The sequence below is a fragment of the Oncorhynchus mykiss genome, chromosome 12 (assembly GCF_057628025.1).
Source record: "Oncorhynchus mykiss isolate SJ-2025 chromosome 12, ASM5762802v1, whole genome shotgun sequence".
Classification (NCBI taxonomy): domain Eukaryota; kingdom Metazoa; phylum Chordata; class Actinopteri; order Salmoniformes; family Salmonidae; genus Oncorhynchus; species Oncorhynchus mykiss.
The window spans coordinates 62,423,777-62,451,223 of record NC_143033.1 but is presented as its reverse complement, the minus strand read 5'-3'; the positions used below and the strand labels follow the sequence as shown (position 1 = coordinate 62,451,223).

Below are 27,447 nucleotides of genomic sequence, written 5' to 3'. Positions count from 1 at the left end.
AATAGGTGCAGTACATTACACATTAACAGTATGTTGTGTTATTAGAGCTTCTAACTCACCTGCACACATAGTCACCCTTGCACATACTCATCTGTATGAGGCAGCTGGGTTTGTCTGAGCCCTCATAGGAGCAGCCGGGAACAATGGTTTGCCTGCGTCGCTCGGCGCACGCCATGTCCGTGCAAGGGCAGAAAAGCAGCTCATGTGTGTAGGCTGGAGGGACGCGATCAAAGAACCGGCGTAGGGCCTTATTACACTTGGCCTTGTTGCAGAGGCCCGACTTGGCCAAGGGTTTGATGCAGGCAGATACGTACTCTGTGCGGAGCTTCTGGCACAGGTCGTCAACGTTACACGTCTTGGCTGCGTCCAGGCAACGGTTCACCGTCGCCACGTTGGCCTCAGAGTCTGTTGGTGCAAGGAATAGGAGGAACCAGGAATCAGTATCATAGAATAAGAGAATGACCAAGCAAAACATTTTTGGTAAATGCTATATCACCCATCAGTGATATATTGTTGAAACAATACAGATAGATAATCAGGTTCCTCTCTTCTAAGGTTAGTGGTATTTTTTGTTTGAATGCATTGGATTCTTTCCTCTGAGGAGGCACACCATCATACTGTAGTCCTAACCTCTTCAAATAACCAAACAAATATATAAGTTATGGGTAGATATATTTGATTGTTAGAGCATATTTAGAACATTCAATCCTAATTTGAATTTCCAAAGCATGAAACAATAATCTCATTATAAGTGAATCAACACATTCAGACATAGTCTTGAGGGAAATTGCCATTTAAACGTAGTAAACGTCTTGAGAAACCTAAATAATTATTGATGGGTATTCATTGTTCCTCTGTACTACCTTCATAACACATCTGAAAATAAAAATCACACCATTTGAATGGACCCAATTATCCAAAATACAATAATGACATGACTAGAAATTATGTATATAAAATAGCTGTAATATTCCTGCAAATGAAAATGTTAAAGCAGATGTAAATGAGATGCTTGGAAGCAAAACCACATTTTTTATAATGCTAATTGTATTAATTTTTAACTCTGCCTCCAGGATACAATGTGGGTTATTCTATGCCTAAGGCTGCCCTCCAGGGGGACCTAAAAGATGGTGGTTTATTTTCAACATGAAACCTCTCATGGTCAAAAGGTTGCGGTAACATCAAAATAAACCGAGGTCCATGTACTTACCAGCCGTGATGGAGGCCAGACGAACGGAGTCGTAGTCTCTCTCCACAGCTTTGTAAGGGTAACTCTCTACCAGGTTGAGTCCTGAGGGGATACAGAATGACACATTATATGACACAGTAATGACACTATCCTTTTGGAGCGAATGAACAGGACTTGCACATTGTTCATTTCCTGTAGTTGTTTATTACGACTCCTGCAGGTTAATACAGCAAATACTCCCCCTCTCCAAGGACCTTCAGTAATTTGTTACACGGTGACGCCAGGTGTGGTGACTGATGACTGACTGTGTGCCATGCATCATGACTAAGCTGCATCAGCCAGATTGTGTTGTGGGTAGAGAGTTAAATCTGTAACCTGTGTTACATAAATGGACATGGCCGCCATTCGATACAAATGACAGAGCTAAGTTGCTCACCGTGTATGACAGACTGATGGAGACTCCAGTAGATGCTGAGGCAGTTCTTCTCCTTCTTCATGCCCCGTTTGCACTGGCAGCCATGCAGGGGGCTGGAAATCAGGGCTGAGACGGCGTTGGCGCACTGGCTCCGGGCCCCGGGGCCCAGCTTCATGCTGCCGTCGCCCGCCACGCACTGACGCAGGGTCCGCAGACGTGGGCTGCAGGTCTCATCGCTGGAGCATGAGTCCCCCGCCACCAGACAGTCTCTGCCTGCAGACAGGACCTCATGCAGGGCTACAGGAGAGAAGGGGATGGGGAGGGTGGTGGAGAGAAAAGAAGAGTAGAAGGCAGGGAGTGGAGAACAATTATGATTGCGTACACAGGTTATTTCAGGTCACGGTTTCAATTTTGGAAACCTAATTTCTCATTATGCAGATCACCCAACCCATCACCTAAACCACTTGTATAATCCAATGAAATGAAAAGCATGAGGCTTGTGAAAACATCTGATGAAATGTTGAAAATATTTGACTACTGGCTATCTGTTGGTTTCTGTTGGTCTATTGCACCAGAGCCCGTTCTCTGTCCTAAAAGATGTTTGAGACTGAATTGTGTCACTGGCCTACTCACTGGCCTACTATCCCATAATGTCAAAGTGGAATGATGTTTTTAGAATTTTTAACTAATTAATTAAAAACCAAAAGCTGAAATGTCTTGAGTCAATAAGTATTCAACCCCTTTGTTATGGCAAGCCTAGATAAGTTCAGGAGTAAAAATGTACTTAACAAGTCAAATAATAAGTGGCATGGACTCACTGTGTGGAGTAATTGTATTTAACATGATTTTTGAATGACTACCTCATCCCTGTACCCTACACATGCGGTTATCCGTAAGGTCCCTCAGTTGAGCAGTGAGTTCAAAACACAGATTCGACCAGATTCAACCAGGGAGGTTTTCCAATGCCTCGGGCAACTATTGGTAGATGGGGACCAATGGTGACTTTAAAACAGTTAGAGTTTAATGGAGAAAACTGAGGATGGATCAACAGTATTGTAGTTACCCCACACAATACTAATCTAAATGACAGAGTGAAAAGGAGGAAGCCTGTACAAAACTAAAAAATATTCCAAAACTTGCACCTATTTGCAAAAAAAAAAAAAAAAAAGAGGAAATAAATTAACTTTATGTCCTCAATACAAAGTGTTATGTTTGGGCCAAACACAACACATCACTGAGTACCACTCTTCATATTTTCAAGCATGGGGGTGGCTGCATCATATTATGGGCATGCTTGTCATCGTCAAGGACTAGGATTTTTTGGGGGATAAAAGTAAAGGGAATCGAGTTAAGCACAGGCGAAATCCTAAAGGAAAATCTGGTGCAGTCTGCTTTCCAAAATACTCTGGGAGACAAATTCACCTTTCAGCAGGACAATAACCTAAAACACAACGTCAAATATACACTGGAGTTGCTTACCAAGACGGCATTGAATGTTTGAGTGGCCTAGTTACAGTTTTGACTTCAATCATCTTGAAAATGGCTGTCTATCAATGATTAACAAGCAACATGACAGAGTCTGAAGAATAAATAAAAAATACAAACATGTACAATCCAGGTGTGCAAAGCTCTTAGAGACATACCCAGAAAGACTCTCTGCTGTAATCGCTGCCAAAGGTGATTCTACAAATGTATTGACTAGCGGATACTTATGTAAATTTGATATTTCTGTACTTAATTTTCAAAACATTTGCCAAAATTCCAAAAACACATTTTCATTATGGGTTAGTGTGTGTAAATGGGTGAGATATTTAACACATTTTCAATTCAGGCTGTAGCACAAATGGTTGAATAAGTTAAGGGGTCATTAGGCTAGGCCCCTTTTTTCACCACTTCCTGTCTGAATGACGTGCCCAAAGTATTATTGTTATTCAGGCCCTGAAGCCAAGATATGCATATAATTGGTACCATTGGAAGGAAGGCACTTTGAAGTTTGTAGAAATGGTAAAATAATGTAGGAGAGTATAACACAATAGATATGTTAGGAGAAAATCCAAAGAAACAACCAGATTTTTTGGGGGGGAGAGAGGCCATGCTCTTCCAATGGCCAGTACACTCAATTCTAGCTCCCAGGATGCAATTCCTATGGCACCACTGGGTGTCAGTAGTCTATGTTCAAGGTTTCAGGCTTGTAACTTGAATAACAAATTAGAAATAACAGTTTTAGTACAAGGACACCGGCTTGGAAATCCATGTTTGCGCGCGCCAAGAAGAACCTGCTAAATTCGGTTTCCTATTGAACATAGTTCTTTCCCTAAGAAATATTATAGTATCTGAGGAGTAAATAGAAACGCATTTTGATATTGATGATATTATTTCATACTAATAAAATGTTCAGAGAAAGAGATTTGGGGGTGATCTTAGACCATTCCGCCAAACCTTCATCAGCTCTTCAATTCAAACCACAGGTTTTCAAAGGTGTTCAAGTCCGGAGACTGGCTGTTGCAAAATGTTGATTTTATGGTCAATTAACCATTTCTTTGTGGATTTTCATGTGTGCTTAGGGTTATTGTCTTGCTGGAAGATCCACTTGCGGACAAATGTCAGCCTCCTGGCAGAAGCAACCAGGTTTTTGGTTCAAATCAGGGCCGCCTGCAGGCATAAGCGGTGACTTAGATCCCCTGGCTGTAAGGGACTCAGTCCAATGCAACTTAGTTGGTAGAGCATTGCACTTGCAATACCAGTGTTGTGGGTTTGGTTCCCACAGGGGACCCGTATGAAAATGTATGCACTTTACTCTCCCCGCCCTGTGCAACTGGGTCCTGGACTTTGACAGGCCGCCCCTAGGTGGTGAGGGTAGGAAACAACATCTCCACCCCGCTGATCCTCAACACTGGGGCCCCACAAGGGTGCGTTCTCAGCCCTCTCCTGTAGTCCCTGTTCACCCATGACTGGTTGGTCATGCACAACTCCAACTCAATCATCAAGTTTGCAGACGACACTACAGTGGTAGGCTTGATTACCAACAACGACGAGACAGCCTATAGGGAGGAGGTAAGGGCCCTCGGGGTGTGGTGTCAGGAAAATAACAGAGGGAGCACCCCCCATCCACATCAACGGGACAGTAGTTGAGAAGGTGGAAAGTTTGAAGTTCCTACACATCACGGGCAAACTGAAATGGTCCACCCGCACAGACAGAGTGGGTCAACCTCATGAGTGGGTCACTTAAGTGGGTTGAGTCACTGATGTGATCTTCCTGTCTGGGTTGGCGCCCCCCCCTTGGGTTGTGCCGTGGCGGAGATCTTTGTGGGCTATACTCGGCCTTGTCTCAGGATGGTAAGTTGGTGGTTGAAGATATCCCTCAAGTGGTGTGGGGGCTGTGCTTTGGCAAAGTGGGTGGGGTTATATCCTTCCTGTTTGGCCCTGTCCGGGGGATGTCATCGGATGGGGCCACAGTGTCTCCTGACCCCTCCTGTCTCAGCCTCCAGTATTTATGCTGCAGTAGTTTATGTGTCGGGGGGCTAGGCTCAGTTTGTTATATCTGGAGTACTTCTCCTGTCCTATCCGGTGTCCTGTGTGAATTTAAGTATGCTCTCTCTAATTCTCTCTCTTTCTTTCTCTCTCTCGGAGGACCTGAGCCCTAGGACCATGCCTCAGGACTACCTGACATGATGACTCCTTGCTGTCCCCAGTCCACCTGGCCGTGCTGCTGCTCCAGTTTCAACTGTTCTGCCTGTGATTATTATTATTTGACCATGCTGGTCATTTATGAACATTTGAACATCTTGGCCATGTTCTGTTATAATCTCCACCCGGCACAGCCAGAAGAGGACTGGCCACCCCACATAGCCTGGTTCCTCTCTAGGTTTCTTCCTAGGTTTTGGCCTTTCTAGGGAGTTTTTCCTAGCCACCATGCTTCTACACCTGCATTGCTTGCTGTTTGGGGTTTTAGGCTGGGTTCCTGTACAGCACTTTGAGATATCAGCTGATGTACGAAGGGCTATATAAATACATTTGATTTGATTTGATGAGGCTGAAGAAATTCGGCTTGTCACCAAAAGCACTCACAAACTTCTACAGATGCACAATTGAGAGCATCCCGTCGGGCTATATCACCACCTGGCATGGCAACTGTTCCACCCATAACCGTAAGGCGCTCCAGAGGGTAGTGAGGTCTGCACAACGCATCACCGGGGACAAACTACCTGCCCTCCAAGACACCTACACCACCCGATGTCACAGGAAGGACAAGAAGAACATCCATCAAGGACAACAATCACCCGAGCCACTGCCTTTTCACCCCGCTATCATCCAGAAGGCGAGGTCAGTGCAGGTGCATCAAAGCGAGGACCGAGAGACTGAAAAACAGCTTCTATCTCAAGGCCATCAGTCTGTTAAACAGCTATCACTAACATTGAGTGGCTGCTGCCAACATGCTGACTCAAATCTATAGCCGCTTTAATTTTTAAAAAATTGTTCACTTTAAACAATGCCACTTTATAATGTTTACATACCCTACATTACTCATCTCATATGTATATACTGTACTCTATACTATCTACTGCATCTTGCCTATGCCGTTCAGCCATTGCTCATCCATATATTTATTTGTACATATTCTTATTCATTCCTTTACACTTGTGTGTATAAGGTGGTTGTTGTGAAATTGTTAGATTACTTGTTAGATATTACTGCATGGTCAGAACTAGAAACATTTCGCTACACTCGCATTAACACCTGCTAACCATGTGTATGTGACCAATAACATTTGATTTGATGTTGCTCTGGATAAGAGCGTCTGCTAAATTATTAAAATGTAAACAACTCAACTTACTGTTAAGAGTTAGAGTAGTAGAATACAGAAGTTAACATTTGGTTGTGCATCAGCAGTTCTCTTGTTTTGTCAGTCGCTGACAGTTAATTAGCCATGTCAGCTGACAATTTTTAGATTGGTAAGTTAGTCTAGCCAGTTAACTAAACTTGTACTAATCATGGCCGAATAACGACCCAGGGGCCCTGACCTGCAGGGGATATCCATTGATTTTGTTGGTCACTTTGACTCAGATATCATTACATACATCATGTAAAAATGTGGATAATTGCAGGAAATTAGCTTTAAAACAGAAAAACGAATTATCCACCCCATGGCAAAATGGATAGAATTGCTGGAAATTAGCATTAAAACTTCAAAAAAATGTTCTACCTTCACATAAACACTGGGGTGGCAGGTAGCCTAGCGGTTAGAGCATTGGGCCAGTAACCGAAAGGTGGCTGGATCAATTACCTGAGCTGACAAGGTAAAAATCTGTCATTCTGCCCCTGAACAAGGCAGTTAGCTCACTGTTCCCCGGTAGGCCATAATTGTAAATAAGAATTTGCTCTTAACTGATTTGCCTAGTTAAATAAAGGTTCAACAAAAAAAACAGAGGGAGATTTTACTGTCATTCTGTTACCAAACTTTGCATCTGAACTGTTCATCAAGTAAGTGTTTTGGGGTGTTTTAGGGGCCTTTTCATCAATATTGCATAAATTATTCTAAAATACTACTTACGAATGGTAGGCATATAGACCAACATCGTTCTTCTGCAGAATGAAGGGGTTGTACATTCCACCTGGCCACCACATTCAGCACCGTCTCTTGCACATCACATAACACATCACCTGCACATTAAGTGAGTGGAAGACTTTTCTGTTCACATAGCTGAACTCATTTTGGGATGGTGCTTTAATAGCAATGTGGGTGCTGCCTATTGCTTTGTTCGTATTTGGGAACTCAATGCTGGCAAACGCCCTTCACTTATCAACCCCGGACTTGTCTCGCCATCATTACACACACCTGGTTCCAATCCCCACTCTATCACTGTATATACACTCCCTCTGCCATTTGTTTTTGTCGGTCATTGTAAATGTTACTTGTTTTCCTAAGAGGAATCGCTCCTACTATTTCCTGAGTATTTTATATTTTTGCACTTTGGGTTCACCCTGTGCCTTTTTGTTTATGAAGATATATTTTGAGCACAATAGCGTTTGGGTTTCATCCAACTTTGTTCTATGGTGCTTAAATAAATTCAGTAGTTCTAAACCTGTGACTGCCTTCTGCCTACTCCTCTCTACACCAGTGACAGGTTGCCTCTGCCAGGATGCTGAAACTTGGCCGCAAGTGAATCTTCCAGCAAGACAATAACCCCAAGCACGTATCAAAATCCAAAAATAAATGCTTAATTGGCCACAAATCAACATTTTGCAATGGCCATCTCTGCATCAAATCTGTGGTTTGAATTGAAAAGAGCAGTCCATAAACGCAGACTAAGTATATCAAGGATCTGGAAATATTCTGTATGGATCTAAGATCACTCCCAATGTGTTCTCCAATCTCATAAAACATTTTAGAAAAAGGTTCAGTGCCGTTGTCCTTGTCAGGTGAGGTATTGAAAGCTATTGAAAACAGGGGTGTTCATTTTGACCCTTACCTTTTTGAGAGAAACAAATATTGCTTATTGAACACAATTGTATAACATTTCCCAGTTTTTTATAGCTCAGTCTGAATTATTTATGATTTTATAATTTTCACTCATTTTTCTCTAGGCTGTCAATAATTTTGGACCCACTGTATGTTTTGTGTGGAGCATTCAGAGGATATAAAGCCTGTAACATCACTGTAGATATATATCTATCTCGGCTGTGTCCCAAGTCCTTTTAAGGCTCTCTATCTGTCTCAATACGGTGACATGACAGCTGGCAAAATGAGACTTCTATCTTCAAGTTTTTTTCTGAATCTGCTCTTTCTGTAGAAGGATTAAGCAGGGATAACCACACTTGATACAACCCCAAATGAAACGCAATGAGACAATACATGATTTATTCCCGACTTCCACATTCCCTTTCTTTTCCATGCTGCTTTGAAGCATATTAATGAGGGATTTTCAAATACAATTCATTAAGCTACTCTTCATATCAGAAGATTCTAAAGCCATGACATAATTTTCTGGAATTTTCCTAGCTGTTTAAAGGCACAGTCGACTTAGTGTATGTAAACTTCTGACCCACTGGAATTGTGATACAACACTACTCCATAAGTGAAATAATCTGTCTGTAAATAATTGTTGGAAAAATAACTTGTGACATGACCAAAGTAGATGTCCTAACCGACTTGCCAAAACTATAGTTTGTTAACCAGAAATTTGTGGAGTGTTTGAAAAACAAGTCTTAATGAAGTCGGAAGTTGTTTACAGACAGATTATTTCACTTATGATTCACTGTATCACCATTCCAGTGGGTCAGATGTTTGCATACACTAAGTTGACTGTGCCTTCAAACAGCTTGGAAAATTCCAGAAAATGATGACATGGCTTTAGAAGCTTCTGATTGGCTAATTGACATAATTTGAGTCAATAGGAGGTGTACCTGTGGATGTATTGCAAGGCCAACCTTCATTCTCAGTGCCTCTTTGCTTGACATGATGGGAAAATCAAAAGTAATCAGCCAAGACCTCAGAAAAACAATTGTAGACCTCCACAAGTCTGGTTCATCCTTGGGAGCAATTTCCAAATGCCTGAAGGTACCATGTTCATACAATAGTACGCAAGGATAAACACCATGGGACCACGCAGCCGTCATACCGCTCAGGAAGGAGACGTGTTCTGTCTCCTAGAGATGAACGTACTTTGGTGCGAAAAGTGCAAATCAATCCCAGAACAATAGCAAAAGACCTTGTGAAGATGCTGTCGGAAGCAGGTACAAAATTATCTATATCCACAGTAAAACGAGTCCTATATCTACATAAGCTGAAAGCCACTCAGCAAGGAAGAAGCCACTACTCCAAAACCGCCATAAAAAAGCCAGACTATGGTTTGCAACTGCACATGGGGACAAAGATGGTACTTTTTGGATAAATGTCCTCTGGTCTGATGAAACAAAAATAGAACTGTTTGGTCATAATGACCATCGTTATGTTTGGAGGAAAAAGGTGGAGGCTTGCAAGCTGAAGAACACCATCCCAACCGTGAAGCACAGGGGTGGCAGCATCATATTGTGAAGGTGCTTTGCTGCAGGAGGGACTGGTGCACTTCACAAAATAGATGGCATCACGAGGCAGGAAAATTATGTGGACATCAGTAGTTAAATCTTGGTCGCAAATGGGTCTTCCAAATGGACAATGACCCCAAGCATACTTCCAAAGTTGTGGCAAAATGGCTTAAGGACAACAAAGTCAAAGTTATTGGAGTGGCCATCACAAAGCCCTGACCTCAATCCTATAGAAAATGTGCGGAACTGAAAAAGCGTGTGAGAGCAAGGAGGCCTACAAACCTGACTCAGTTACACCAGCTCTGTCAGGAGGAATGGGCCGAAATTTACCCATCTTATTGTGGGAAGCTTGTGGAAGGCTACCCAAAACATTTGACCCAAGTTAAACAATTTAAAGGCAATGCTACCAAATACACTCAATTAGTATGTAAACTTCTGACCCACTGGGAATGTGATGAAAGAAATAAGGGCTGAAATAAATAATTTGCTCTACTATTATTCTGACATTTCACATTCTTATAATAAAGTGGTTATCCTAACTGACCTAAGACAGGGCATTTTTACCTGGATTAAATGTCAGGAATTGTGAAAAACTGAGTTTAAATGTATTTGGCTGATGTGTATGTAAACTTGCGACTTCAACTGTATACAGACAATACCAGTCAAAAGTTTGTCACACCTACTCATTCAAGGGTTTTCTTTATTTTTACTATTTTCTACATTGTAGAATAATAGTGAAGACATCAAAGCTATGAAATAACACATATGGAATCATGTAATAAGCAAGAAAGTGTTCAACTGGTGTTCAATGACTGTGTACATAGAGCAGCAAAGGGGGGTGAAATGGAACCGTAGTGGGCAAAAACCGGTTGAATCAACATTGTCTCCATGTCATTTCAACAACCAAAAATTAAATGTGGTGACGTTGAATCAATGTGGAAAACTGATTGGATTTGAAAGAAAGTAATCAACGTAAGAACTTTTAAAACAAATTCACCCAACTTTTAACCTACATTTTTAACCAATGACGTTGTGGCATTTGTTGATTTCACATTTGAATTTGCGTTAGTTGACAACTCACTCAACAAAATATAAATCAAAACTAGATGTTGAAATTACATCTGTGCACTCTGGGTAACCTTGCCGGAGACCTTAAGACTTAAATTAGCTCCCCAAGCCAATGTCTAGACATTCAAATGAATGTGGTCTTACAAAGTCTTGTGGTATACAGGATACCCAACTTCGAACCCAGTCGGTCACCAAAGCACCACATGCTTCACAACAAAGATGTTCTATGGATACCAAATAGATAGAGAGCAAATTGTAGTTTTAGTAGATGAGTCTGTCACTTTGTTAAATACATTATTGATCCAAATGAAGAATTTGTTTTGTATATACAATAAAACTTTACCTCATGATCTCAAGGCATGTGAGCCAGGTTGTGTGGAACTAACTTCCTGAGACGAAAGGAGATCCCACAACAATAACTCCAGTCAACACCACCACCTACAATCGTCATGACAACAGCAATGCTCCATTTGAACATGCTTCCTCCATTTCTACACTGTGGGAAATTGTGGAGCAAAATTACACCGCAAAAGTTCTATCAATTCCCCACCGACACACTGTTCGATGAGGGGCACCTAAAATGGTCAGGTATCGTCAACATCTTTCTATCATGTTATGTGTAAGTGTAACAACCCTGTTCGTTACCTTAACCCCAATAGGAGTATTGACCCTGAGTCACAGCATGGCACTTGTCCTCTATTCAACCAAAGTCAGCTAAGCTCATTGGATAGACTAATGTTAGCCCTTGTTGAACAAAAAAGTGGAATCTCAAAAGCGAGCCAACTGCTCGGAAGGACAGATGGTCAGTTACAAATTTGAGGCAAAAGTCCCAGCCCTTCTCTATCACAATTTGTGTCAGTTTGTGCTGCCTGGGCAGAAGTTGTAATAGACCCCATACATCATGAATGCAAATGAGGCGCTTGATTTGACATTTCCAATAAGCCCCATCTCAATGTACCAGTGAGTTTAGCCAATTAACCATGTCAGTAATCAATGCCTTCAGAGCCTTAGTTAAGTCCTCAGTTTCCTTGCCACATAAATCATGGGGAGATTAGCCGATCAGTTAGCCAGATGCACTTAATGGCCCACTTCAGCAGAGATCAAATGGAAAAGGAAACTTAATGAACTCTGGTGGAATGTTGACCTTGCCTAAACCTTGCCTCCCTCTTTCCAACATACCTACAAGGCAGTACGGCTGTGAGGAAATGTATCGGTGAACTTAATGCCTATCAGAAAGAGATTTAGAACTCTGAATGTACAATTACCGAGTTTGACATAAAAGCCATATTCGGGCGGGATTTTTTACAGGGGAGGTCAGGTAATGTCATTATTTGCACGAGCACAAAACACCACATTGTAGAGCACAAAACACCACATTGTAATTTTAGTCGCATGCGAATCTGCCATTTCAGTTATTTATTTATTTTTACATGGCGGGAGAGTATCAATTCCAGCAAGAAAATAAAAAAAAACTGTTTGTCGGGTAACTCCAAGGTCTTCTGATAATACTAGTCCTTTGCGTGTTGCCATCCATGTGTTTGACAGGTGCTACTCGCAGTTTGAGCAAGAAAACAATAACTGCTTTATATAAATTGATGCTTAAAACAAAGTACTGTGCATACATTTCATATGACTGGCCTACATTTATCAACTTTCACAGTGAATACTTTTGTTTTGCCTCATGCAGCGCGACACATCTCCTTCACATAAAGTTGATCAGGCTGTTGATTGTGGCCTGTTGTCCCACTCCTCTTCAATGGCTGTGCAAAGTTGCTGGGAACTGGAACACACTGTCATAAACGTAGATCCAGAGCGTCACAAACAGGCTCAATGGGTGACATGCTTAGTGAGTATGCAGGCCATGGAAGAACTGGGACATTTTCAGCTTTCAGGAATTGTGTACAGATCCTTGTGAAATGGGGCCGTGCATTATCATGCTGAAACATGAGGTGATGGTGGCAGATGGATGGCATGACAATGGGCCTCAGGATGTCATCACGCTATCTCTGTGCATTCATATTGCCATCAATAAAATGCAATTGTGTTTGTTGTTCGTAGCTTATGCCTGCCCATACCATAACCCCACCATTGGGTACTTTTTTCACAACGTTGACATCGCTCACCCACACAACGCCATACACGCTGTCTGCCATCTGCCCGGTACAGTTGAAACCATCCGTGAAGTGCACACTTCTCCAGCGTGCCAGTGGCCATCGAAGGTGAGCATTTGCCCACTGAAGTCGGTGACTACGCCAAACTGCAGTCAGGTCAAGACCCTGGTGAGGACATTGTGCACGCAGATGAGCTTCCCTGAGACGGTTTCTGACAGTTTGTGTAGAACTTCTTCAGTTGTGCAAACCAACAATTTTATCAGCTGTCCGGGTGGCTGGTCAGACAATCCAGCAGGTTAAGAAGCCGGATGTGGAGGTCCTGGGCTGGAGAGGTTACACGTGGTCTGCGGTTGTGAGGCCGGTTGGACATAGTGCCAAATTCTCTAAAACAACATTGGAAGTTGCTTATGGTAGAGAAATTAACATTACATTATCTGGCAACGGCTCTGTTGGACATTGTCACACCCTGACCTTAGTTATCTTTGTTTTCTTTATTATTTTGGTTAGGTCAGGGTGTGACGAGGGTGATATGTGTTTTTGCCCTGTCTCAGGTTTTTGTATGTTTATGGGTTTTTTCCAGTCTAGGTGTTTTTATGTCTATGGTTGCCTAGATTGGTTCTCAATCAGAGGCAGCTGTTTATCGTTGTCTCTGATTGGGGACCATATTTAGGTAGCCATATGCCTTGGATAGTTTGTGGGTTATTGTCTATGTATAGTTGCCTGTGTCAGCACTCGTTGTTCATAGAGTCACGTTCGTTTTCTATAGTTTGTTAAGTGTTCTTCATTTATTAAAAGAAGAATGTATTCTCATCACGCTGCGCCTTGGTCTCCTCTATACGACGAACGTGACAGACAGTCATCATGCCAATTGCACGCTCACTCAGAACTTGAGACATCTGTGGCATTGTGTTGTGGGACAAAACTACAAATTTTATGGTGGCATTTTATTGTCCCCAGCACAAGGTGCACCTGTATAATGATCATGCTGTTTAATCAGATTCTTGATATGCCACAACTGTCAAGTGGCTGGATTGTCTTGGCAAAAGATAAATACTCACTAACAGGGATGTAAGCAAATTTGTGGCCAAAATTTGAGAGAAATACTGTATGTTTTTTGTGCATATGAAACATTTCGGGATCTTTTATTTCAGCTCAAGGGGCTAACACCTTACATGTTGCATTTACATTTTTGTTCAGTATACATAACCAACATCTATAGTAATACTAAAGTATCAGTGAGAAATCTTTCACAACCATCCAAACCCAAATAAACAATGCTGGATCCTTGTTTGTTACTATTTAATCTAGCCTACTGGTATGGGTCTGCATATCTGATATGTCAGGAAAAGTATGAGTCAGCGTTTAACTTTTTTATTATTACTTTTTAACCTTTATTTATGCAGGAAGTACCGTTGAGGTCAGAATACTTATTTTACAAGTCAGACCTGGAAAATGCAATACAATGGGAAGGGGTGGAGGGAAGTACTTTGAGAGAGTTCTTCAATTGAACTTTAGATTTCCTCTAATTCCCTGCTGGTCTTATTAAAGTCCTTAATAATAAACTCAGCAAAAAAAGAAACGTCTCTTTTTCAGGACCCTGTCTTTCTGTCACGCCCTGACCTTAGAAAGCCGTTTTATTTCTCTATTTGGTTAGGTCAGGGTGTGATGTGGCGTGGGCATTCTATTTTTTGTTTTTATCTGATTTTCTATGTTTTGGCCGGGTATGGTTCTCAATCAGGGACAGCTGTCTATTGTTGTCTCTGACTGGGAACCATACTTAGGTAGCCCTTTCCCTCCTTTCTTTGTGGGAAGATAACTTTGTTTGTGGCACATAGCCTTAAGCTTCATGGTTGTATTGTTTTTGTCGGCGGCATCCTAATATAAAGGACACTAAAGAGGCCTTTCTACCGACTGAATATCACCAAAAGAAAGATGCCCAGAGTCCCTGCTCATCTCATCTGTGTGAACGTGCCTTAGGCATGCTGCAAAGAAGCATGGGGACTATAGATGTGGCCAGGGCAATAAATTGCAATGTCCGTACTGTGAGATGCCACAGACAGAGCTACAGGGAGACAGGACGGACAGCTGATCGTCCTCGCAGTGTCAGACCACGTGTAACAACACCTGCACAGGATCGGTACATCCGAACATCACACGGGACATCATGCGGGACAGGTACAGGATGGCAACAACAACTGCCCGAGCTACACAGGGAACGCACAATCCCTCCATCAGTGCTCAGACTGTCCGCAATAGGCTGAGAAAGGCTGGACTGGGGGCTTGTAGGCCTGTTGTAAGGCAGGTCCTCACCAGACATCACCGGCAACAACGTCGCCTATGGGCACAAACCCACAGACGCTGGACCAGACAGGACTGGCAAAAAGTGCTCTTACTGATGAGTCGCGGTTTTGTCTCACCAGGGGTGATGGTCGGATTCGCGTTTATTGTCAAAGGAATGAGCATTACACCAAGGCCTGTACTCTGGAGCGGGATCGATTTGGAGGTGGTCCGTCATGGTCTGGGGTGGTGTGTCACAGCATCATCGGACTGAGCTTGTTGTCATTGCAGGCAATCTCAATAATGTGCATTACAGGGAAGACATCCTCCTCCCTCATGTGGTACCCTTCCTGCATGCTCATCCTGACATGACCCTCCAGCATGACAATGTCACCACGCACAGAACGAGCAGTTTGGCTGATTTCATGCAAGACAGGAATGTCAGTGTTCTGCCATTGCCAGCGAAGAGCCCGGATCTCAATCCAGTTGAACATGTCTGGGACCTGTTGGATCGGAGGGTGAGGGCTAGGGCCATTCCCCCCAGAAATGTCCAGGAACTTGCAGGTGCCTTGGTGGAAGAGTGGGGTAACATCTCACAGCAAGAACTGGCAAATCTGGTGCAGTCCATGAGGAGGACATGCACAGCAGTACTTAATGCAGCTGGTGGCCACACCAGATACTGACTGATACTTTTCATTTTGACCCCCCCCTTTGTTCAGGGACACATTATTCCTTTTTTGTTAGTCACATGTCTGTGGAACTTGTTCAGTTTGTCTCAATTGTTGAATCTTGTTCATACAAGCAATTACACATGTTAAGTTTGCTGAAAATAAACGCAGTTGACAGTGAGAGGAGGTTTATTTTTTTCTGAGTTTAGTAGTACTTAGCCACTGGAAAGACAAATTAAAGGATTGAGTGAGTAATGATGAATCATCTAAATGTTCTTGAGCTTTCCCAGAATGCTTTGAGCATAAGGCATCTAATCATGGGTACCATTAGAGTATCCACATGCACCACTTGAGATTCCTCAGACATTTATGTAGCTATGTGCCTACAGCCTTATTTTGAGAACAAGAAGCATATGTGAGGGGTATACCTTATATTATTTTGTGAATCGATTTGGTGATGCTAACTCACAATGGTGCTGCGTGCTTGATTGAATCATTAACTTGGTTTCCCTTTTATTTCCCAATGAACGTAATCTGCAGAGATTGTTAAAAATAAAAACTAGATTTATATTTCCTTCATCATAATATGATATTAACCCTGTGTGCCCAAAAAGCCTTTAGGCTTTACTTTGTCGTGTTTTTATACTTGATTCTTAATGTACAGTGCCTTGCGAAAGTATTCGGCCCCCTTGAACTTTGCGACCTTTTGCCACATTTCAGGCTTCAAACATAAAGATATAAAACTGTATTTTTTTGTGAAGAATCAACAACAAGTGGGACACAATCATGAAGTGGAACGACATTTATTGGATATTTCAAACTTTTTTAACAAATCAAAAACTGAAAAATTGGGCGTGCAAAATTATTCAGCCCCCTTAAGTTAGTACTTTGTAGCGCCACCTTTTGCTGCGATTACAGCTGTAAGTCGCTTGGGGTATGTCTCTATCAGTTTTGCACATCGAGAGACTGAAATGTTTTCCCATTCCTCCTTGCAAAACAGCTCGAGCTCAGTGAGGTTGGATGGAGAGCATTTGTGAACAGCAGTTTTCAGTTCTTTCCACAGATTCTCGATTGGATTCAGGTCTGGACTTTGATTTGGCCATTCTAACACCTGGATATGTTTATTTTTGAACCATTCCATTGTAGATTTTGCTTTATGTTTTGGATCATTGTCTTGTTGGAAGACAAATCTCCGTCCCAGTCTCAGGTCTTTTGCAGACTCCATCAGGTTTTCTTCCAGAATGGTCCTGTATTTGGCTCCATCCATCTTCCCATCATTTTTAACCATCTTCCCTGTCCCTGCTGAAGAAAAGCAGGCCCAAACCATGATGCTGCCACCACCATGTTTGACAGTGGGGATGGTGTGTTCAGGGTGTTCAGCTGTGTTGCTTTTACGCCAAACATAACGTTTTGCATTGTTGCCAAAATGTTAAATTTTGGTTTCATCTGACCAGAGCACCTTCTTCCACATGTTTGGTGTGTCTCCCAGGTGGCTTGTGGCAAACTTTAAACAACAATTTTTATGGATATCTTTAAGAAATGGCTTTCTTCTTGCCACTCTTCCATAAAGGCCAGATTTGTGCAATATACGACTGATTGTTGTCCTATGGACAGAGTCTCCCACCTCAGCTGTAGATCTCTGCAGTTCATCCAGAGTGATCATGGGCCTCTTGGCTGCATCTCTGATCAGTCTTCTCCTTGTATGAGCTGAAAGTTTAGAGGGACAGCCAGGTCTTGGTAGATTTGCAGTGGTCTGATACTCCTTCCATTTCAATATTATCGTTTGCACAGTGCTCCTTGGGATGTTTAAAGCTTGGGAAATCTTTTTGTATCCAAATCCGGCTTTAAACTTCTTCACAACAGTATCTCGGACCTGCCTGGTATGTTCCTTGTTCTTCATGATGCTCTCTGCGCTTTTAACGGACCTCTGAGACTATCACAGTGCAGGTGCATTTATACGGAGACTTGATTACACACAGGTGGATTGTATTTATCATCATTAGTCATTTAGATCAACATTGGATCATTCAGAGATCCTCACTGAACTTCTGGAGAGAGTTTGCTGCACTGAAAGTAAAGGGGCTGAATAATTTTGCACGGCCAATTTTTCAGTTTTTGATTTGTTAAAAAAGTTTGAAATATCCAATAAATGTCGTTCCACTTCATGATTGTGTCCCACTTATGGTTGATTCTTCACAAAAAAATACAGTTTTATATCTTTATGTTTGAAGCCTGAAATGTGTCAAAAGGTCGCAAAGTTCAAGGGGGCCGAATACTTTCGCAAGGCACTGTACGTAATGTCTCTGGCTGGAGCAGCATACTACTGTTAATGATCTAATAAAAGTAATAAAATCAGCACACTTTACAGTAAAGAGGGGCTGCAGAGAATGACTTACTGCATTGAGCTTTCTTCAAGCCCCTCTCTACTGTGAAGTAATATGATACTGTTTGGCCACAAAGGATTAACATCAGGGGGTGTGGGGGTTGTTTCTTGTAAATTAAATCTTGTGAATTGGTGCACAGTATAAGACAATATTTGCATTTCTGGCACACAAAAAAACATGAATTACAGACATCAAAGGCAAATAGATGGCTTTTGAAGAACTGAGAATGAAAAACACTGAAGTCCTCATAAAATGGAGGCAATGTCAGCACTACTCAATCTCCATATTCAACATCAAACATATTCTGGTATGCTGGAGAGGTAGCCAAAAGGAAAGACAGATTAACCTGCATTGCTTTTACAGAGAATAAACGTTTCTCACGCTGATATTCATGGGGAAATGTGTCCTCATGCGATATTATAGAGTAGATTTGCGAAATGCTCTTGGTCAACTGCAACATTAGTCTCTTGAAAAAATAATGCACTCGTAAACTATAGCCATTCAATAGCGCTGTGACTTTCAGCATAGCTACTATGCCTATAGAACGGCAATCCAGGAATGAAGGATGACTGTGCGATGGGCATGGACAGTCACATGAATCAAAGCAATTGAGCACCTGAAAGGAAATGGTACTATAGTTTAGGGTCACTCATACTCGGTCCTGGGGACCCCACTGGGTGAACGTTTTGGTTTTTGCCCTAGGACTACACAGCTGATTCAAATAACCAACTCATCATCAAGCTCTGATTATTTGAATCAGCTGTGTAGTGCTAGGGCAAAACCCAAAACGTGCACCCAAGGGGGTCTCAGGACCGAGTGCTGTAGTGTGTGCAATCTAGAAGTTTGAGATCATGAGCCCATTTGAAAGATGGCAGCTTGAACACAACACACACACACACACGTATGCATGCGCCCACGCATGCACTCCCCCAAAAAAACACACACACATCCCCAACCCAATATCTGATGAAAAGTGAGATGCAGCAAGATTTAGACATTGAAAGATCTTGATTCCCCTAATTGGCATCTTACACTCCACCTTGGAGAATGACAATTGTCTAAGTCTCTGATAACAATCTCTTTTCCCTATCTCCAGTCGATGCCTTTGCTGAGAGGTGCTTTCATTTGAAAGGTGAGGGTTTTGTCCATGGGAAGCCGAACTGAAACAAACACACACTGCTTTCGTATCTCCAAACATCACCTTGAGTCTGCAGATGGGCATGAGTGTGCTGTGCAACATTACCATGGGGTATTCAAATCCGTCCATAATAAACAATATTGTAAGTGCACAAAACAGTACATCCATGTAATGATTTGGTAGTAAACCAAGTAGCAGTGAACGAACCACACCCCTGCCCCCTTTCCACTTGTTAATTGTGTAGTCTGTGCATGTTTGTACAGTATGCTTTTTCCCCACGGCTTTCTGGCATTGACAAACATGGTCCTAGTTATTAATCATGGCCCGTCACTAGAGGCAGGAGCATTACGTTGCCATAATCTCAAACTCCCATTACAGGGACTCAATAAATACACAGGCTAGGCTCCTCTGGGAATATGAGAAAACATCTGTGCCTCGCAATCTTCCTGTTGATTTCCTACATAGCACTGTTTCCACGATAAGTTTCAACATATTCCAAATTCCAAGCCCCAGTGCACATTTACAAATGCCTATAAATTGCAGTGTAATGCAGCTGCTTCTTTGAAATCATGGTAAGTGAACATAAACAAAATATTATATCAAGAGACACCCTCTATCAGTTATTATTCAGCCTGAACTGGGCACTTCAAACGAGCATCCATATCAGCTTGATCCAAAGGCTAGATTTGGAATGATTTGACGCTGTAGCCATGTAGCCGGCTGCATGCAAAGGCTTGTTGGAGTGTTTGTGGAGTCTGCCATGTGGGCCTGTGTGCCCGAGTCTTAACCCCCGGTTCCCCTTCAGGTGTTTTCCAAACTGCCAGGAGCTTATATATCACAGCATGGTTGCATGCTGCTAGCGGTCAGGGTGCACTTTGCTCATTGCCAAACAGAGTCAAACACACAGCACAGGACAACATACATAAGGACAACAACAAACCTTCGTTCTGAGGCAACAGGCTAATAACTCTCGAAACCCATGGCATGTTTGATTTTATTGAACTGTAAGGAAGACGCTGGTCTCCACAGAACAGGCACTCTGGACCCTGTATATACAATTAGTGACAGACAATTTGCCACCTCAAAGGGTGACAACAATCTACATTCACAGTCAATTTGCTAAGGATAATAGGTAGGGGGTTGGACTGTGAGAGCAATCATTTATCTCCCCCATCTAAAGGCACACATAAAGCGATGAAAGGACAATGCAGGAGATCACAATGGCTCAATGGTTTATGTACTGCACTAGAGAATGGTACAAAATGGCAAAACGTGGCCTGGCAGATGTCGTCAATGCAAAGGAGGTGTCTGAATTATCAATGCTAGCGCTATCTACAGAGGCAGAACGGTGTCCTGTGGAGAACAGAGGAAGATGCATGAAACAGTTCAGTAAGATACATGTTATTTGAGGGACAAAATGGAAGAAAAGAAAACATTAAATAAATGTCAAATAATTATAAAGCGGATGGTGTTTCTTAGGGGATGTTTGAGGATGGATTATTGTGTGAAGCTAGCATGCTATCTTAGGGCATGGCCCTTGATTAATTATTCATTCATGCCATGTTGATTTGTTGAAAGAAACGTACTCCAATCACATCTAGAACAACAATAATTGCCACATGGAAGCCCTTGACATTGCAACTCCCTTTAAAGGAATAAACAGCTGCTGAAATTTCACGAGGAGGAGACACAACTAGTCGTTAATGAAAATGTGTAATCTTGGAAGCATTCATTTATGTATGCAAAATAGAGCATATTTTCTTCCGACTCTGCCTTGGAGATTTTGATGGTATCAAGTGGTGACCAATTCTAATGATGTGTATGATGGCTTGTCGAGTCTCAATGTCACGCCACAATGACGCTTTATCTCAAGAATGGAACGGTGACATTATAACAGCATAGTCTATTGGTTTGTAATGGTCGCAATTAACTTATTAGCATAACGTCCTACGCTTGGTGAGAGTGAGAGCGTGACTCACCGGATTTCTTCCTTTGAAAGTAATTAATGCCCACCAGCACATAGCAGAGGGTCACATGGTGTCCAAAACACCAGTTGTTCGGACTGCCAAGATGAAGGGTTTCGGAATGTGACATTCACACTTTCCCTGAATCATCAACAGAGCATTTGCACATATTAACATAAAGTAAGAGGGGGGCAATTAACAACCACATTTATAATGAGACCGATATGTTTCCTCACAAAAATATGCCACAAGTTATCTTAGTCTATATCATTAATCAATCCATTAGGAGTAGCCAAATAACTACTCACTTCAGACATCAATGGGATCTCATGCACAGTGCAGAGCAAGTAACACTTTTATAATCACATCCAAGAAGAAACATGATCTTTATCTCACAGGCTGTGACACACAAAGACAGACACACACAAACACACCAAGAAAAATGTCTTATTATGGGTTCCACAAAGTCTTGTAGACCGCACAAATAGAGTGATACTGAAGAAATTCTCAATCCTGAGTTCTCCAATGTGATTGGTGATGGAGAGGTAACCTAGTGCGCTCGGTCGGTGATGTAGCAGACAGAACCACCAGTTGTGGCTGTCTCTCCAGAGCCATCGCAGTGGGAGGGAGGAGCCAGACATTAACTATTCGATCAGTGTGAATAATGAGCACCCTTGCTGATGAGACTCTTAACCACAGCTCAATGTGGTTCGGTCCCCTTGCCGCCGAGCATGCTGGGTAAAGTGCCCGCTTCACTTTGGCTCCCCCTCCTGTCCAGCTCAGGCGTTTGGTGTCGCCGGCCTTCTAGCTGCTGCCGAACCTGCTGCTGGCAAACGCCATTCACTCATCAACCCCAGACTTGTCTCGTCATCATTACACACACCTGGTTTCAATCAACACTCTATCATTGTATATTTACTCCCTCTGCCATTTTTATTCCCTTAGTCGGTCATTGTAAATGTTGCTTGTTTTCCTGAGAGGAATCTCTCCTACTGTTTCCTGAATACCTTATTATTTTGCACTTTGGGTTTCGTCCCCCTTTTATATATATAGTGCTTTAATAAACTCAGTAGTTCTAAACTTGCGACTGCCTCCTGCCTACTTCTCTCTACCTTTAAAATTTGCGTCGTTACTGCAGCCCAGCTGCCGCAAAATTCTATGGCACATTATTTAAGTGTCAGCCATTGTTGCCAATAATGATAGTAAGTACTAGTTTGCCCTCCAGAGGGCATCTTTGAGATTGAAATAACATGGAGCTGTAAGCCTAAGGGAGGGAGCCTTGAATAGAACAGACTATATGGGATAGATTTTTTTGAAATATAGCTTAATTAATTTGATGAATATTATGTTTTTTTCAATTCCAAGAAAAACTCAAATGCATTTCTTACTATAGCCGATGTACTGTAGGCCTAAGGTTCTCTGTTAGGAAAATATGGCACTGTACAACGTGTTTCTATTCCAAGAAAATTTAAGTGCATTTGTTACTGTAGCTGTTTTAGCGTAACTTACTTTTTGGCATAAAGACCTACTTAAACAGTACAATCAATCACTCATTAATTTGTTCATGTCATCACACAGTATACAAGTCATCCATGTCTTTAAATACAGTCAAGCATTTTAATTATAAAACTAAATAACATAGGGAGCCTTGATTAATTTTACAATCACTGCTAAAGTGATTTAATTAAGGGTTTCAGTTCAGACAATATGTTGCTGTACAATGTGATCGGTCGGCAGTAGGCCTAGGCTACTAAGTGACTGCGAGTGAAGAGCAAAATAATCCTTACATTTCCAGATAAAAATCTGATTGATTTATAAAGACCAGACTCCATGCTCTGTCATTCAGTGATATTTATTCCCTTAGTAATTCGTTATGAATCCATCCAGATGTGGTTAGAATTGGTGGGCTATGCAAAAGATATGGGAGAAGTGACATTAATAATGTACATTTAAAGTCCCTAATCTCGGCAAGAGTCTATTGTCCTGCTGATAGCCCATAAAGGGTGGATGGCTTCTAGCCCATCAAGGACACATTGTTTGCCGAGTCCACAAACAGGAGGTGGAGTTCCAGAGCTCACAGGTGTGTCTAGCATGGATTGGGACTCCATCTCTTTCCTCGCCCTCTTCAACGCGCCATTCTCCGCCTGACTTTCCACCAATGCTGCCACACTCACCGCCAACAACGCGTGACTCTCCGCCAATACCACCTGGATCTGGACCAATGCATCAGGTGATTAATTTTACAATCATGGCTAAAGTGATTTAATTAAGGGTTTCAGTTACGAAAATATGACACTGTACTGGTCGGGAGTAGGCCAAAACTACTAAGTGACTGCAAGTAAAGAGAAAAATAATCCTAACATTTCCAAATAAAACTCTTTGATTTATCAAGATCAATCCCCATGCTCTGTCATTCTGTGATATTTATTACCTATTGTCCTGCTGATAGTTGAAATAAACATCTGCATTTTGAAAGAGTATTTTTTATCATTATTTTATTAACAAAAGCATAAATACTGTACAGTATATGCTTGATCTGACATTTTGCGGTTGCATGAGGTTTGGAGTTAGAAATGTAAAACTTTATACATTGCAAGATGAGGGGATTTTTTTTCACACCTACTGTAGCCACGTTTAAGACTATCTTTAGGTAAAGGTTGTAGATTCTATTGTCCTGCTAACGGCCCATCCTAGAAACCTTGTTTGCAGAATTTACAGGTGCTACGCCTGTGAAAAAAAAAATGCCTCCAGCTGTCCATCACTGCTGTAAATAAAAACACAGAATATCTAAGGGGCTTTTATATAATTACAACGCATGGTTAATAAGAATAATAATAATTGTTGGATAACAGATCGGCTATCGGAACTCAAGGGGCGGCTTCTATCAATATAATCATCAATTCAGAAGGTTAAACCCATAGGTTTTAGGCCTGCAGTAGGTTATAATAAACTGACATTTGCGTGTCAATTCATAAACCATGTGCCATGGAATCATTACATCAAAAATCACTTCCTATTTATTTTGCAATCTATATGGCACAGCTGTCAATTTTTTGGTCCTTAAATGAAACTGGTATATTTTAATTTATAAAATTTTGGGCCTTACTTTTTCCCCCTTCCACTTGATAAAGGTTGGAATTGCAAAAGTTTTTAAAAAATCAATTAGTATATTATTATATATATATATATTATTTGTATTATTTGTCTTTTCTGGTGGATTAAACTGAAATTGCAAACAACTTTCTTGTTTAATAAAAATAAAAAAATATCAAAGTTTTCAAATAACTGAAAGTGAGCGGTTATAATCTGAATAAAGGGAAAAAGGCCATTCTTGAACATGGGGTGAGACATTCTTGCTAATTTGTAAGTAAAGCCAGTTTGTTATTTACAATTATTTATTTCTATTTTAAGAGGGAGAGAAACCAAAAGCCCACAAAGGCAGTGTCCCACCTGGCCAACATCTGGTGAAATTGCAGAGTAAGACATTCAAACTACAGAATTATAAATATTTCATAATATATTTATTATATTATATTATATTTCATAATAAAATATTTTCATAAAATCACAAGTGTAATACATCAAAATAAAGCTTAAAGTCTTGTTAATCCATACGCTGTGTCAGATTTCAAAAAGGCTTTATGGCGAAAGCACACCATGCAATTCTCTGAGGACAGCGCCCCACATACAAAAGCATGAAAAACATATTTCAACCAGGCAGGTGCCTGAAAGTCAGAAATAGCGATATAATAAATGCCTTACCTTTGATGATCTTCTTCTGTTGGCACTCCAAAAGGTCCCAGATACATCACAAATGGTCCTTTTGTTCGACAATGTCTTCTTTATATCCATAAAAACTCAGTTTAGCTGGCGCGCTTCAATCAATAATCCACCCAGTTTCCCTCCATCAAAATGCATACAAAATAAATCCCAAACGTTACTAATAAACTTTTCCAAACAAGTAAAAAAAAATGTATAATCAAACCTTAGGTACCCTAATACGTCAATAAATGATACAATTTAAGACAGAGAGTCTTTATTGTCTTTACCGGAGAAAAATACCAAAGAACGAGCTCTCTTCCACGCGTTTGGAAACACTACAGCCAAAATGGGAGCCACCTAGAAAAACTACAATTTCTGGATCATTTTTCCAAAAACCAGCATGAAACTCTTTCTAAAGACTGTTGACATCTAGTGGAAGCCCTAGGAACTGCAATCTGGGAGGATTTCGCCTTGTAATAAAAGTGACAGCCATTGAAAACAGTGGTAGGCTGAAATGTTTTTTGGGGGGATGGTTTGTCCTCTGGGTTTCGCCTGCCATATCAGTTCTGTTATACTCACAGACATAATTTTAACAGTTTTAGAAACTTTAGAGTGTTTCCTATCCAAATGATATGCATATCCTAGCTTCTGGGCCTGAGTAACAGACAGTTTACTTTGGGCACGCTTTTCATCCGGGCGTGAAAAAACTGCCCCCTACCCAAGAGAGGTTAAACTTGACCCCAAAAAAACCTCTGGGTCAGATGGTTTAGACACTTTCTTCTATACGATTGCTGCCCCTATCATCGCCAAGCCTATCTCTGACCTTTTCAACCTGTCTCCCTTCTCTGGGGAGGTTCCCATTGCTTGGAAGGCAGCCACGGTTTGTCATTTATTTAAAGGGGGAGATCAAGCTGATCCTAACAGTAATAGGCTTATTTCTATTTTGCCCTGTTTATCAAAAGTGTTGGGAAAAACGGTATACTTTTTTGATGTCTATAGTATTCTCTCTGGTATGCAATATGGTTATGGATGTGTCACTGAAACCTTAAAGGTCCTCAATGATGTCTTGATTATTTTTTTTCGCCCTTCATTTAACTAGGCAAGTCAGTTAAGAACAAACTCCTATTTTCAATGACAGCCTAGGAACAGTGGGTTAACTGTTCAGGGGCAGAACAACAGATTTGTACCTTGTCAGCTCTGGGATTTGAACATGCAACCTTCTGGTTATTAGTCCAACGCTCTAACCACTAGGCTACCCTGCCGCCCCAAGAAATGTTGTGTTGCTAATTTTATTGACTTATAGTCAAAGCTTTTGATACGGTAGACCATTCCATTCTTGTGGGCCTGCTAAGGAGTATAAATGTCTCTGGGGGGTCTTTGGCCTGGTTTGCTAACTACCTCTCTCAAAGAGTACAGTGCCATCCACTGCTTGTCACCAAGGGTGTACCCCAAGGCTTGATCAGAGGCCGCAAGCTCTTCTCAATTTACATCAACAACATAGCTCAGGCAGTAGGAAGCTCTCTCATCCATTTATATGCAGATGATACAGTCTTATCCTCAGCTGGCCCCTTCCCGGATTTTGTCTTAAACGCTCTACAACAAAAGCTTTCTTGGTGTCCAACAACCTTTCTCTTCCCTTAACCTTGTAATGAACACCTCCAAAACAAAGGTCATGTGGTTTGGTAAGAAGAATGCCCCTCTCCCCACAGGTGTGATTACTACCTCTGAGGGTTTAAAGCTTGAGGTAGTCACCTCATACAAGTACTTGGGAGTATGGCTAGACGGTACACTGTCCTTCTCTCAACTAATATCAAAGCTGCAGGCTAAAGTTAAATCTTGACTTGGTTTCCTCTATCGTAATCGCTCCTCTTTTACCCCAGAGCTGCAAAACTAACAGTGATTCAGATGACCATCCTACCCATGCTAGATTACAGACATGTAATTTATAGATCAGCAGGTAAGGGTGCTCTCAACCGGCTAGATGTTCTTTACCATTCGGCCATCAGATTTGCCACCCATGCTCCCTATAGGACACATCACTGCACTATATACTCCTCTGTAAACTGGTCATCTCTATATAGCCATGGCAAGACCCACTGGTTGATGCTTATTTATAAAACCCTCTTAGGCGTCACTCCCCCGATCTGAGATATCTACTGCAGCCCTCATCCACATACAACACCCATTCTGCCAGTCACATTCTGTTAAAGGTCCCCAAAGCACACATCCTTGGGTTGCTCGTCTTTTCAGTTCGCTGCAGCTAGCGACTGGTACGAGCTGCAACAAACACTCAAACTGGACAGTTTTATCTCAATCTCTTCATTTGAAGACTCAATCCTGGACAATCTTACGGACAGTTATTGCTGCTTTGCATGATGTATTATTTTCTCTACCTTCTTGCCATTTGTGCTGTTGTCTGTGCCCAATAATGTTTGTACTGTGTTTT

At 41.6% G+C, this 27,447-nt stretch overlaps 1 protein-coding gene across 1 annotated transcript in view; it reads right to left on the bottom strand.

Annotated features, from left to right (window-relative positions):
- The window catches only part of LOC110537871 (GDNF family receptor alpha-4-like), a 98,554-nt gene that overhangs the window by 9,264 nt on the left and 61,843 nt on the right, over positions 1-27,447 (bottom strand). The window contains exons 4-6 of the mRNA XM_090191386.1: positions 1,626-1,901; positions 1,211-1,291; positions 60-405 (exon numbers count right to left, since the gene is read on the bottom strand). Of these exons, the coding sequence (XP_090047512.1) occupies positions 60-405; positions 1,211-1,291; positions 1,626-1,901 (703 nt within the window). The remainder of the gene's footprint in view (positions 1-59; positions 406-1,210; positions 1,292-1,625; positions 1,902-27,447) is intronic.